Here is a 14026-nt window from a genome sequence, read left to right as displayed (position 1 = left end):
ACCCCAACAGGACGCTGAAACAAAATCTGGTTGCCAAAACCAGGACAAGAAAGTGTTGATCAAGTACAACGGATGCATTTTGATGGACGACGAAACTTCCGTCAAAATGGATTTTGGATAAATACCCGGTAACAAATTTTACCTTGCGAAGCGTAAAGGGAATGTTGCGGGTAGATTCAAGTTTGTTTTCGCAGATAGATTTGCTCGTATGTTGATGATTTGGCAAGGGATCTGTAGTTGTAGGAAGAAGACTAAGATTTTCATCACTGGGGACACAATGAATGGAAATGTTTACAAAGAAGAATGTCTCCAGAAGAGGGTTTTGCCATTCATTCGGTCCCACAAAGGTCCGGTGAAGTTCTGGCCGGACCTGGCAAGCTGCTACTACAGCCGGGATGTCGTTAAGTCGACAAGATCGATTTTGTTGAAAAATGTATTAATCCAACAAACTGTCCGGATTTTCGTCCCATCGAGAAATATTGGGCAATAGTTAAGGGCAAACTGAAGAAATGTGGCAGGCAGAACCATGAAAAAACCCGCTGAGTGGTGGAACAAGATGGCGAATGAGGTTACCAGCAGTACTGTGCAGAAAATGATGGGTGGTATCACAAAAAAAGTTCGAAAATTCATCTGAAAAGCTGACGAATGATTTTTTTCCTTAAAGTGCAATAAAAACCCTACAAAATGACATTGTACAAAAATTTTGTTGTACCTTATTTCTTTGCCGAGAAATGATCTATTTTACCCGACCAGATTTTATGTCAAACAGACTTTAATTGTCCATAATCAACTGGTTTACGAAATCTCATCGTATTTGAGCAATTTTTCGCGTGACCAGGTCTTTTTGGAAACAAAAATAAGCGCTGATGTTCCCAGTGCATTGCTAAAAAAAGTTTTTACTTGTCATTCAGATTTACTTCAGCGGACACTGTATATCATTCGTACTTTTGCCCCATTTGCAATTCGTACTTTTGCCTCAAAACAGAAACATGGTAATGAAATTCTTTCTTCGACATTTGATAGTGATTAATAAAAACTAAACATACACATTTACACTTTCATTGAAAGTCAGAATTTTGATTGCTCAAACATGTTTGCCGTTATCTTAAATATTACATCATTTATGCAAGAAAGCAACTTTGCCTCATTTTTTGGAGTATTTTCAACTTCTATGAAAAAAAATTATGTCTGGATTAAAGTTTTCTTAATCATTATCAATCCACGCCAAAGTTTGGAATTTTGCTGTTCTCAGTTTGTGATAATTTCAAAACGTAGTTTTACCCGACTCGTACTTTTAGTGCACCTTACTCTACTGTTAATGATGTCAAACAATTGGAACGTATCAAAATATCAACATCAACTTCTCAGCGGCAGTTCCTTCAGAAAAAAAATAAATGTGTTTTACAGCGAAAATAAAAGTTAAAGTATTTTCAGAAAGAGATTATCGGGTTTACGACCAGGGGTGATAACTGTCCGAATGTCATTCGACATTTTTCTGAAGCCTAGAGCGACATTCATCAGTACGAAAACGGCTGTCGCAGTCATGTCCTTTTTGGATTTTGTGAATGTCATCGCTAAGAAATTCCTTCGAAAAAATGTCAAATAACATTTGGGACGAATGTCACAGCTTGCATCGAGACTGTGATAGTCATGGGAAAAAAATGTTACGATAAGCTGATGAATGTCGGTCGTTGATTCGATGACATTCATAATGGCAAATGTTATGGCGACATTTAACATTTTGAATGTCAAAGAATGTAATCGTAACATTCATCAGAATCAAAATGAAATGTTATTAAAATGACAGTCGCGACAGTCAAAACGGCTCCTTGCTGACTTTGCCGTGTGGACTGGCCAATCTGGCCGGTTCCGAAATCCGAAAAATCAAAATGATCAGGTTTTAACTTGCGACACAGCTATAGAAAGCTCTTGGCCTGTACATGATGGGAATTGATAGGAAAAGTGGTTCGGGGCCACCTGGTCCTGGCCACGGCCAATCTGGCCGGTTCCGGATTCCGAAAAATAAAAATGATCAGATTTTAACTTGCGACACATCATTAGAAAGCTCTTGGCCTGTTCATGATGGGAATTGATAGGAAAAGTGGTTCGGGGCCATCTGATATACAGACCCCGTTCGATTTTGGCAACACGCCAGTACATTTTGAGATGCCAAAATCGGATGTTGCCAAAATCGAACGGTTTTTTTTCTCAATTAATTTTTTATAGGACACACATAGGGATTTTTTTTTTAAAGAATTGGAAATGTTGCATCATCTCTCTCATCTCTTCCAATATGAAAATCCTACAGATTGGAATAAAGTCAGCTGGTTTTAAAAATTGTGAATTTTTCTAACGTATTCTGAAAATCGAATGATGCCAAAATGTGTAAAATAAGATAAACTTTTGATTTATTTCCGCCACTGTATTACATTCGTGCTTAACTATCTTTACAGAGTTTTATAAAATCAATAGCGAAGCGGATCGAAAGAATGCGACCACCACAGGCAACTCCATCGTCTCCTGCTCAAACTGTCCACATGGATCCACCAGACGAAATGGATGAATTTTTGGCCGAGGTGTGTGGAAGTAGCCTTCCAAGTGTTGATATCCCCAACCTCGACCAGAATATAGACCACAGTATTCTAAAACTGGATCTGGAAGTGCGAAGAGGATACAAGTACGACATTTGGCAGCATTGAGAAGCCCAAAAGTCAACAAATGCTTTGATGTACGAGGTGGCGAAGGTGTTGCTTGCTGTGCCAAGCAATCAAGTATCTGTTGAGCGAACATTCAGTGCTTTTGCTCTTTTGTTCACAGAACATCGCACTCGCTTGGCTCCGCAAACTATATCCGACATCCTGATCATTAGAACGAATTAGGAAATTTTTAACGAGAATCATGGAGATGAATCTGACGATTCAGATTATCTCCAAGATAGTTTTTTAATGTGTCATTTCATTTCCATCGTTGTATGTTTAATTTAATAAATAATTAAGTAGATAATAAGAAGAAAAGCTGTGTTTAATCAATGAAATGACAAAAACAAACAGGAAATCCAACTATACAAAAATATTTGTTGAATACCAGATGGCCTCGAACCACTTTTCCTATCAATTCCCATCATGTACAGGCCAAGAGCTTTCTAATGATGTGTCGCAAGTTAAAATCTGATCATTTTGATTCTCCGGATTTCGGAACCGGCCAGATTGGCCGTGGCCAGGACCAGATGGCCCCGAACCACTTTTCCTATCAATTCCCATCATGTACAGACCAAGAGCTTTCTAATGATGTATCGCAAGTTAAAATCTGATCATTTGGATTTTTCGGAATCCGGAACCGGCCAGATTGGCCGTGGCCAATGAATGTCATGACGTCAAAACCATGACATTTAAAAAAAAATCCGTGACAGTCACGGAATCCAAATTTCAAAAATGTCATTCCGACAGTCAGAGGACCAACAGAATCTTCGACTGTCACAAGTCAAAAATGTTATCGAGATGAATAATTCGATGACATTTTTCTGAGCGACTGTCATTGCAAAACTGAATGACATTTTTTGCTGTCGTTTAACATTTTTTCGGATGACCGTCAATGTGCCTAGCGAGGTATTGCATAACTATATTTCATGCAATACTTCGCGAGGCTCCAGCAGAGATGTCAATTGAATGTATTGTTTATCAATACGAAAAGACATACCTCTTTTAAACAGCTGATAACTTTTTTGCCTAATAAGATACGAAGTTAAAGTCATCGACAAAGTTATTCAGCGGAAAATTTCCTTTAGGAATTTTTTAAATTGGCTCAAAAACTGTCAGCTGACTCGGTTCCATAGAAGAAAACAAAAATGATGTTGATTTTCCAGTACAAAATATTCAATTTTCCCACACAAACCTAAAAGTTCAAATTTACTCATATAAGTAAACGTTACTGAAAAATTCTACAAAAAATCATGAATGAGCTTTGGACCAAGACGAAGCTTTTAAGACCCCAGGGTTCGAGAAATTCAAAAATGACCCCAAATCGACTCACTCTACTGTTTCAAGTCAACGTAATTTTTGGATGTCAGCATTTGAAATTTTACACACTTTTTTAAAGATTTTTTGTTCGAGCATGTACGTCTTTTCTTTGTGACTTTAACTCAAAAATCTGCAAAATTTTCCAAAAGGGCTCTATCCCTATTAATGATTTTATATACATTCTTTCAAACAATAAAAAGCTACTTGGACAATAAATTAGGTTTGTTCCAATGCAATAAATTTTTAGCAATATGTTAATTTTTTATGATTGTTTTAGTCATGAATTTTTCATCAAAACGCACCTAAAATCAATTTTATTACTGGGGACAGATTTTACCATAGAAGTGCACTACGGTTTATAATGATAAATTCAATATGATTCATTTAAAATATATTTTAATAAAACACCGTTTTTCCTTTTTTTGGTTTGCAAATACTGAAACCGAAAAAATAAATTGAGGCGAAAATAAGCCGAGAGGATCGTCAAAAGCGTATTCACCACACGATGGAATGTTTCAAATGAAGTTACCATTGCAATTCCGAAGCACTGACAATGTTTGTCAGAAACCGATCAAAATGTAACAAACGATGATTCAATTAATTATGCTGTGCTGCAGCCAACAGTGTGTACCTTACTTGTTTACTTTCAAATGTAGTTACCAAAGCGGCTTATCTGAACTGACCTCGGCATTGCGGGTGTTAATTTTCTGCTCCTTCATCATATGACGGTTAAACTACATGCATCTCGGTCGGCGTCCACGTGGACCAGATCTCTCTCCCTGAATTGACTGAGAGCCAACATCAGTCGAAATCGGTTGAATCGGTCGGGTAGCTCACCAATACCAACAAAGCTAGCTCGTGCGGGTGGAAAATGTGGGAACTCAATTGTGGTAGGGGGAGGTAGAAAAACGTTTACAAACATATTTCCTAGCACTGAGCACTCTCTCGAAAGTTCGAACGTTTCTAAGCTTTCCGTCGAAAGTTGAGTGCCGCTGTCATCGCTTATAAGAAAATACAGTGCGTTTCACATACATAGTATTTATTCGTTCACGACAAAGATTTATGATTTTTTTTTTCAATAAAGACAGTATTTTATTTTCCTTTACCTGTTTCTTCGCTAACACTAGTCTTTGATTAGTGTGTTTGTTTGTGTTTGGGTGTGAATTAAATTCTTTCCGGCGTTATTTGTAGTACAGCACAATCCAAAGCACAGAATAAAATGGGGATATCACATCGATTTGATTTCTAACGACTATTTTATTGAATAATGACTAGAACAAACATTCATATACATCAGCATTTAAGATTTGGTAACAAAAAGTGGTAAGAAATAAAAATAAAACTTGTGAGCAAAGATTTTCTGGAAGATTTAACTGTGGAAAAAGTCTCAAATCAGTGAATTCAAATTGAATGATCGATTTAAGCATTTTTTTTTAGTACAAGAAATTTTGACGACTTAAATTATGAACAATAGGGTAAGTATCGATTAAAGGGTACAATATTAGATATATACTGGTTCTACCGAGGGCACTAAGATTAAGTAGCAACTGTGTTAGTGAGCAATGGCGTCGTCACAGTGGGACAGGATTGCATTAGGAACCGATCGCTATTCAGACCGAGGTTGTCGATACATGGACAGGACGAGGTGAAGTCCTCAGTGTCGGCAAGGCTGCTGTTGTCCGATTTGCGGGTGCTGCTATCCGAGATGACCTCCATCAGAGCGTCGTCACTGTATCTAAAAAACACAAAAAAAAATTTAAAAAAATTGATTAAGATTTCAGATTCCGGTTTCAGATTCAGATTTCAGATCCAGATTTCAGATTCAGATTTCAGATTCAGATTTCAGATTCAGATTTCAGATTTCAGTTTCAGATTTCAGATTTCAGATTTCAGATTTCAGGTTTCAGATTTCAGATTTCAGATTTCAGATTTCAGATTTCAGATTTCAGATTTCAGATTTCAGATTTCAGATTTCAGATTTTAGATTTCAGATTTCAGATTTCAGATTTCAGATTTCAGATTTCAGATTTCAGATTTCAGATTTTAGATTTCAGATTTCAGATTTCAGATTTCAGATTTCAGATTTCAGATTTCAGATTTCAGATTTCAGATTTCAGATTTCAGATTTCAGGTTTCAGATTCAGATTTCAGATTTCAGATTCAGATTTCAGATTCAGATTTCAGATTCAGATTTCAGATTCAGATTTCAGATTCAGATTTCAGATTCAGATTTCAGATTCAGATTTCAGATTCAGATTTCAGATTCAGATTTCAGATTCAGATTTCAGATTCAGATTTCAGATTCAGATTTCAGATTCAGATTTCAGATTCAGATTTCAGATTCAGATTTCAGATTCAGATTTCAGATTCAGATTTCAGATTCAGATTTCAGATTCAGATTTCAGATTCAGATTTCAGATTCAGATTTCAGATTCAGATTTCAGATTCAGATTTCAGATTCAGATTTCAGATTCAGATTTCAGATTCAGATTTCAGATTCAGATTTCAGATTCAGATTTCAGATTCAGATTTCAGATTCAGATTTCAGATTCAGATTTCAGATTCAGATTTCAGATTTCAGATTTCAGATTTCAGATTTCAGATTTCAGATTTCAGATTTCAGATTTCAGATTTCAGATTTCAGATTTCAGATTTCAGATTTCAGGTTTCAGATTCAGATTTCAGATTTCAGATTCAGATTTCAGATTCAGATTTCAGATTCAGATTTCAGATTCAGATTTCAGATTCAGATTTCAGATTCAGATTTCAGATTCAGATTTCAGATTCAGATTTCAGATTCAGATTTCAGATTCAGATTTCAGATTCAGATTTCAGATTCAGATTTCAGATTCAGATTTCAGATTCAGATTTCAGATTCAGATTTCAGATTCAGATTTCAGATTCAGATTTCAGATTCAGATTTCAGATTCAGATTTCAGATTCAGATTTCAGATTCAGATTTCAGATTCAGATTTCAGATTCAGATTTCAGATTCAGATTTCAGATTCAGATTTCAGATTCAGATTTCAGATTCAGATTTCAGATTCAGATTTCAGATTCAGATTTCAGATTCAGATTTCAGATTCAGATTTCAGATTCAGATTTCAGATTCAGATTTCAGATTCAGATTTCAGATTCAGATTTCAGATTCAGATTTCAGATTCAGATTTCAGATTCAGATTTCAGATTCAGATTTCAGATTCAGATTTCAGATTCAGATTTCAGATTCAGATTTCAGATTCAGATTTCAGATTCAGATTTCAGATTCAGATTTCAGATTCAGATTTCAGATTCAGATTTCAGATTCAGATTTCAGATTCAGATTTCAGATTCAGATTTCAGATTCAGATTTCAGATTCAGATTTCAGATTTCAGATTCAGATTTCAGATTCAGATTTCAGATTCAGATTTCAGATTCAGATTTCAGATTCAGATTTCAGATTCAGATTTCAGATTCAGATTTCAGATTCAGATTTCAGATTCAGATTTCAGATTCAGATTTCAGATTCAGATTTCAGATTCAGATTTCAGATTCAGATTTCAGATTCAGATTTCAGATTCAGATTTCAGATTCAGATTTCAGATTCAGATTTCAGATTCAGATTTCAGATTCAGATTTCAGATTCAGATTTCAGATTCAGATTTCAGATTCAGATTTCAGATTCAGATTTCAGATTCAGATTTCAGATTCAGATTTCAGATTCAGATTTCAGATTCAGATTTCAGATTCAGATTTCAGATTCAGATTTCAGATTCAGATTTCAGATTCAGATTTCAGATTCAGATTTCAGATTCAGATTTCAGATTCTGATTTCAGATTCAGATTTCAGATTCAGATTTCAGATTCAGATTTCAGATTTCAGATTCAGATTTCAGATTCAGATTTCAGATTCAGATTTCAGATTCAGATTTCAGATTCAGATTTCAGATTCAGATTTCAGATTCAGATTTCAGATTCAGATTTCAGATTCAGATTTCAGATTCAGATTTCAGATTCAGATTTCAGATTCAGATTTCAGATTCAGATTTCAGATTCAGATTTCAGATTCAGATTTCAGATTCAGATTTCAGATTCAGATTTCAGATTCAGATTTCAGATTCAGATTTCAGATTCAGATTTCAGATTCAGATTTCAGATTCAGATTTCAGATTCAGATTTCAGATTCAGATTTCAGATTCAGATTTCAGATTTCAGATTCAGATTTCAGATTCAGATTTCAGATTCAGATTTCAGATTCAGATTTCAGATTCAGATTTCAGATTCAGATTTCAGATTCAGATTTCAGATTCAGATTTCAGATTCAGATTTCAGATTCAGATTTCAGATTCAGATTTCAGATTCAGATTTCAGATTCAGATTTCAGATTCAGATTTCAGATTCAGATTTCAGATTCAGATTTCAGATTCAGATTTCAGATTCAGATTTCAGATTCAGATTTCAGATTCAGATTTCAGATTCAGATTTCAGATTCAGATTTCAGATTCAGATTTCAGATTCAGATTTCAGATTCTGATTTCAGATTCTGATTTTAGATTCAGATTTCAGATTCAGATTTCAGATTTCAGATTCAGATTTCAGATTCAGATTTCAGATTCAGATTTCAGATTCAGATTTCAGATTCAGATTTCAGATTCAGATTTCAGATTCAGATTTCAGATTCAGATTTCAGATTCAGATTTCAGATTCAGATTTCAGATTCAGATTTCAGATTCAGATTTCAGATTCAGATTTCAGATTCAGATTTCAGATTCAGATTTCAGATTCAGATTTCAGATTCAGATTTCAGATTCAGATTTCAGATTCAGATTTCAGATTCAGATTTCAGATTCAGATTTCAGATTCAGATTTCAGATTCAGATTTCAGATTCAGATTTCAGATTCAGATTTCAGATTCAGATTTCAGATTCAGATTTCAGATTCAGATTTCAGATTCAGATTTCAGATTCAGATTTCAGATTCAGATTTCAGATTCAGATTTCAGATTCAGATTTCAGATTCAGATTTCAGATTCAGATTTCAGATTCAGATTTCAGATTCAGATTTCAGATTCAGATTTCAGATTCAGATTTCAGATTCAGATTTCAGATTCAGATTTCAGATTCAGATTTCAGATTCAGATTTCAGATTCAGATTTCAGATTCAGATTTCAGATTCAGATTTCAGATTCAGATTTCAGATTCAGATTTCAGATTCAGATTTCAGATTCAGATTTCAGATTCAGATTTCAGATTCAGATTTCAGATTCAGATTTCAGATTCAGATTTCAGATTCAGATTTCAGATTCAGATTTCAGATTCAGATTTCAGATTCAGATTTCAGATTCAGATTTCAGATTCAGATTTCAGATTCAGATTTCAGATTCAGATTTCAGATTCAGATTTCAGATTCAGATTTCAGATTCAGATTTCAGATTCAGATTCCAGATTTGACTTTTTTATGCCTTATCCAAATTTTTTTGTAGAAAGTCATTTTTGAAAATTCAAAATTCATTTCTTTGGATCTTTGAATTATAGAAGTGTTAATTAGATTTTAATGAGATTAAAATCAATTTAATTGTACATTCAACAGAATCTGTTTTCTGATTTAATCATTGAAAGCAGGCAAGCTTTAAATATTAATTCGTTTTTTCTTTACTTTAGCTTCCGGCTGACAATTTGAAATGCCGAAAATTTCCATTTTATTTTACTAGTTCAAATTTCATTTCATGCTCAATTCTTCTTTTTTTCATTATTACGATAAAGTTCAATTTGAGTAATCCGTATTTAAAAAAAACACGTTTGAATTTTTACTAAAAGAAAAACGATTTTTGCAATTAAGGTTTCCAGAGCATTCATTTTATAATTCTAGCTGAAATTTAAACTTGAGTTTTGATATTCCGATTTTTTATTGTAAATCAAAATTAAATTTCGAAGCCTGATTTTAAGTTCTTTTTTGATGAATTTTATTCTTGTATCATGGTTATAGTTTGTTGGTTTTCAACCTTCTCTGCGTGAAGATTGTGACTGTGTTCAATATATGAGAAACCATCACAGCTCAAAAACTAAAATTTCATTCTCTTAATCATCAAATACGTCAAAATATTGTTTCTCAAGGTGACAATAGTTTTGAGAGTCCTAATCAGATCCAAAAATCTAGCTAACCATTCCACAAATCAAACGCAAATCTTAGGGCCTGTGGAAATTCTTGATAAATTAAATTTAAAAAAAAATCAGAAGAGCATTCTCTCTTCTTATGACCCCGGAATAATACGTTGAAACACCCACAGTTCAGGATCTACTTCATGATTTTTTTTTAATGAATATTTCTGTTCAATTGTCTTATATCATTGACGAAGGATTTCCTATTTCATTAATCTACCTATCTTAAAAGTATACTTACCGATGATATCGATGCTGTTCCAGCATGGAACCACTGGCAAACCTCAGCCTTTTGGGTGACTCTAAACTTGAAGACCGCGGAAGCGAGTTCCGGGGGATAATGGATCGAGTTTTCAGGGAACTTCTCACCCCGGCTGCGTTGTTCTGACTTTTGAGCATTCCGATGTACTTGTTGAGGGCTCTCGACCCTCTTCTCTCGGCCCGTTCCTGAGTGCGTTTTGCCCTAGCTTCCGGGTCTTCTCCGACGAGCCAAAACGTGCGCTGATCGCCTTTTCCCTTCATCGGAATCAGTCCGCGATCCTCAAAATGGTACCCGCCCAGCGAGTCCAAGATTTCTTTGGTTTGTAAGCTACAATGAATCTTAAGTGGTAATCCGTTCGATTCCATCCGAGAAGCGGTGTTAACCGTATCGCCAAAAAGGCAGTAGCGGGGCATCTTCAGTCCTACAACTCCGGCACAAACAGGACCCGAATGTATTCCAATTCTTAAGTACAGACGATCATTTGGTCTATGCCGAATTTTGAATTCCGACACCGCGTCCAGCAGTTGAAGGGACATGGAAGCTATTTCACCCGCATGAGTTAGCCCGTTTCGAATCGGAAGTCCAGATACTACCATATAAGCGTCTCCTATAGTTTCTACCTTATAGACGTCATAATGTCCGATGATCGAATCGAAACAGGTGTAGAGATCATTCAGAAAGTCAACCACCTGTAGCGGAGTGCTCTCAGCGGACATTGACGTAAATCCTACGATATCGCTAAAATAGATCGTGACTAGATCGTAGCTCTCAGCCTCAACTTTGTGGCCCCGCTTTAACTGTTCAGCAACCGGCCTCGGAAGCATCTCAAGCAGCAGAGCTTCCGTTTTCTTCTTTTCCTCCTGCAGCTGGTCCGTTCGCTCGTCCACGAGCTGTTCCAGATTGTTGGCGTACTTTTCCATCATGGCCATCATGTTATCGAAAATGTTTGGCTTCATGCCTTTCCGCAGTACGCGCAATTTATTCCTAATCGTCTTGAAATCCGGTCGGTCTTCCGGTTTTTCCGCCCAACATTCTTTCAAACAATCACGTACACAGTCGAATGACGTTTCCAGCGGCTGGATGGCCGGGCGGAAGGGAACGTTCGGATCCAGCGGGTGCAAAATTCTTTTCAAACATTCCGATGGAGTGCATTCGATTTCGCCAAACGGCCCTCGACGGGTGAAAATCTCATACAGAATGATGCCAAACGAGTAAATGTCCCCTTTTGGCGTACCCGGAACACACGATGCAGGGCCAGCGCGCAACAATTCCGGCGCTCGGTACAGCAATTCTGGAAAGGAGCAAACAAACGGAAAAATCTCATTAGGTTTCAACGTTAGTGTTGCATTCTGATAAGAAGTTCACTATGCACTTCATCATCTTTAAGTTGAGTCTTGTTAGCGTCATTTTAAAAATTGATTTTTCACTTCACAATGATAAATTTAAATTTGAAATTACAACTATACCGATATTTGAAACGTTAAGTGGTCAGAAAAATCTCCCCGAGATAAAAACCACAACCCACAAAAAAGGTTTCATAAAGTACGATTGGACCAGTCATTTAGTGGGGCCCCTTTTTCCATCATTTACCACACATCGCGAACCGCATTAGAAACCAGAATGAAACCCATTTGAGTCAATTTATGGGTCCCAAAAAATAAATTAAAATGGTATTTTCAAGTATGAATGATATCAGGATGAATAAATCAAAGTTTTTAAGATTTAGAAAAATATTTATTCTCAAGCAGATAGCTGAACTATTTAATCTTCATAGATAATTCATGTTTTAAGTGATTGTACATCTATGCATTAGATTTTTTTTTCATTTAATTCAATGTTGAAACATAGTTTTTACGATTGAAAAATAACTTGTTTTATTTTGTAAACAGAAATTTCATGAAACACGAACGCCACAAACGTGATAAAGTTTCTAAAATTAGAAAAGCAAATCATGTTTTGTCCTGGTTCGCTGTCCAGGTTCCTGATTTTTTATGAAAAAAACAACACTTTGACTAAGAAAAGTTTGAAATTTCATTGGTTTCCAACGACACTCAAGTTGGACAGTAGTTTTGGCACTATTTGTTATCTATATATATAAAAATGAATTTCTGTCTGTCTGTCTGTCTGTCTGTTCCCTATAGACTCGGAAACTACTGAACCGATTTGCGTGAAAAGGTGGGGGTATTGGAGGCCGGGGAAGGTTCCTATTATGGTTTGAGACCCCTCCCTCTCTCAATAAGGGAGGGAGGGGCCTCCCAAACAAAAGACAATTTCTTGCATAACTCGAGCACTCATCAAGCAAATGGCATCAAAATTGGCATGGGGTGGTATTTGGGTACGAAGAATATTTCTATGAATATTAGGTACCCCTCCTTCCTCTCAGTGGGGTGATAGGAAGGGGGGAGGGGGACTACCCTACAATTTTTAACATAACTCGAAAACTAATCAAGATATTGGAACCAAATTTGGCACGGGAAGGTATTGGGACACGAAAAATCTTTCAATGATTATTTGAGACCCCTCCCCCTTTTTTGAAGAAACGGGGAGGGGGCCTCTTTCATATTTTTTAACATAACTCTAAAACTAATAAACAAATGGAACCAAATTTGGCATGGGAGGGTATTTGGATACGAAAAATATGTATATGATTATTTGAGACCCATCCCTCTTTCCAGTAGGGAGAAATAAAGGGGGGAGGGGCCTCTTTGATAATCTTTTACACAACTCAAGAACTAATTAAGCAAACAGAACCAAATTTGGCATGGGCGGGTATTTGGGAACGTGACATGTTCTAATGATTGTTTGAGAACCCTTCCTTCTTCCAGTGAGGAGAAAGGAAAGAGGGAGGGGAGTTTCATTCAATTTTTACATCATAACTCAAAAACTACAACAGCAAATAGAACCAAATTTGGCATGGAACGATATTTGGGGACGAGAAATGCTTCTATGAATATTCGGTATCCTTCACTCCTTCAAAGAGGTGGATGAAAAGGGGGAGGAAAGGTCTCCCTTACAATTTTCAGTATAACTGGAGATTTAATCGAGCAAATGGAACCATATTTGGCATATGAGGATATTTGGATTCGAGAAATGTTTATATCATAAATTGAAGCCCCACCTTTTTATCAGCGGAAAGATATTAAGAGGGAAAAGGGGCTTCCATACAATTTTTTTGCATAACTCGAGAATTTATCGAGCAAATGAAACCAAATTTGGCATCAAAAAAAATTTGAGTACGAAAAATACTTTTTCTATGTGAAACAATTCCTTTCTTGCAGTAGAATGATAGAATTGGGAATATAGGAAGGGAAGAGGAGGCTTACATTTAACTTTTTTTTACAAAATCCGAGAAATGGACAAAACTTAACATGGAAAATCATTTTGGTATGATTCTATGATTATCTGACACACCATCCTCCTTTCAGTGAATAGGTACATAGGAGGAGGGAGGTGAGCCCAATACAATAGTGTTAGCATAAGTTCTCAATGTATGCTAACGAAGCCAACAAATGGAAACAAATATGGCATGGAAAGGTACTTGGTTACGAGATATCTTTCTACGATTGTTATAGATCCTTACGCTTTACAGTGTAGATAGGGGAAGAAAGGA

General features: G+C 35.9%; 1 protein-coding gene across 3 annotated transcripts in view; it reads right to left on the bottom strand.

The window, feature by feature from the left end:
* Positions 1 to 5075: 5075 nt before the first annotated feature.
* Positions 5076 to 14026, bottom strand: part of LOC129744564 (speract receptor) — a 161373-nt gene continuing 152422 nt past the window's right edge. For all 3 annotated transcript variants that reach the window (XM_055737150.1, XM_055737151.1, XM_055737152.1), the window contains 2 exons: positions 10396 to 11707; positions 5076 to 5751 (listed from right to left, as the gene is read on the bottom strand). In XM_055737150.1, the coding sequence (XP_055593125.1) occupies positions 5553 to 5751; positions 10396 to 11707 (1511 nt within the window). In that variant the 3' untranslated portion in view covers positions 5076 to 5552. The remainder of the gene's footprint in view (positions 5752 to 10395; positions 11708 to 14026) is intronic.

Source organism: Uranotaenia lowii, chromosome 2 (assembly GCF_029784155.1).
Source record: "Uranotaenia lowii strain MFRU-FL chromosome 2, ASM2978415v1, whole genome shotgun sequence".
In the NCBI taxonomy this organism is placed as follows: Eukaryota; Metazoa; Arthropoda; class Insecta; order Diptera; family Culicidae; genus Uranotaenia; species Uranotaenia lowii.
Note: the sequence above shows the minus strand (reverse complement) of the source record. Positions and strands in the feature narration are given on the sequence as shown.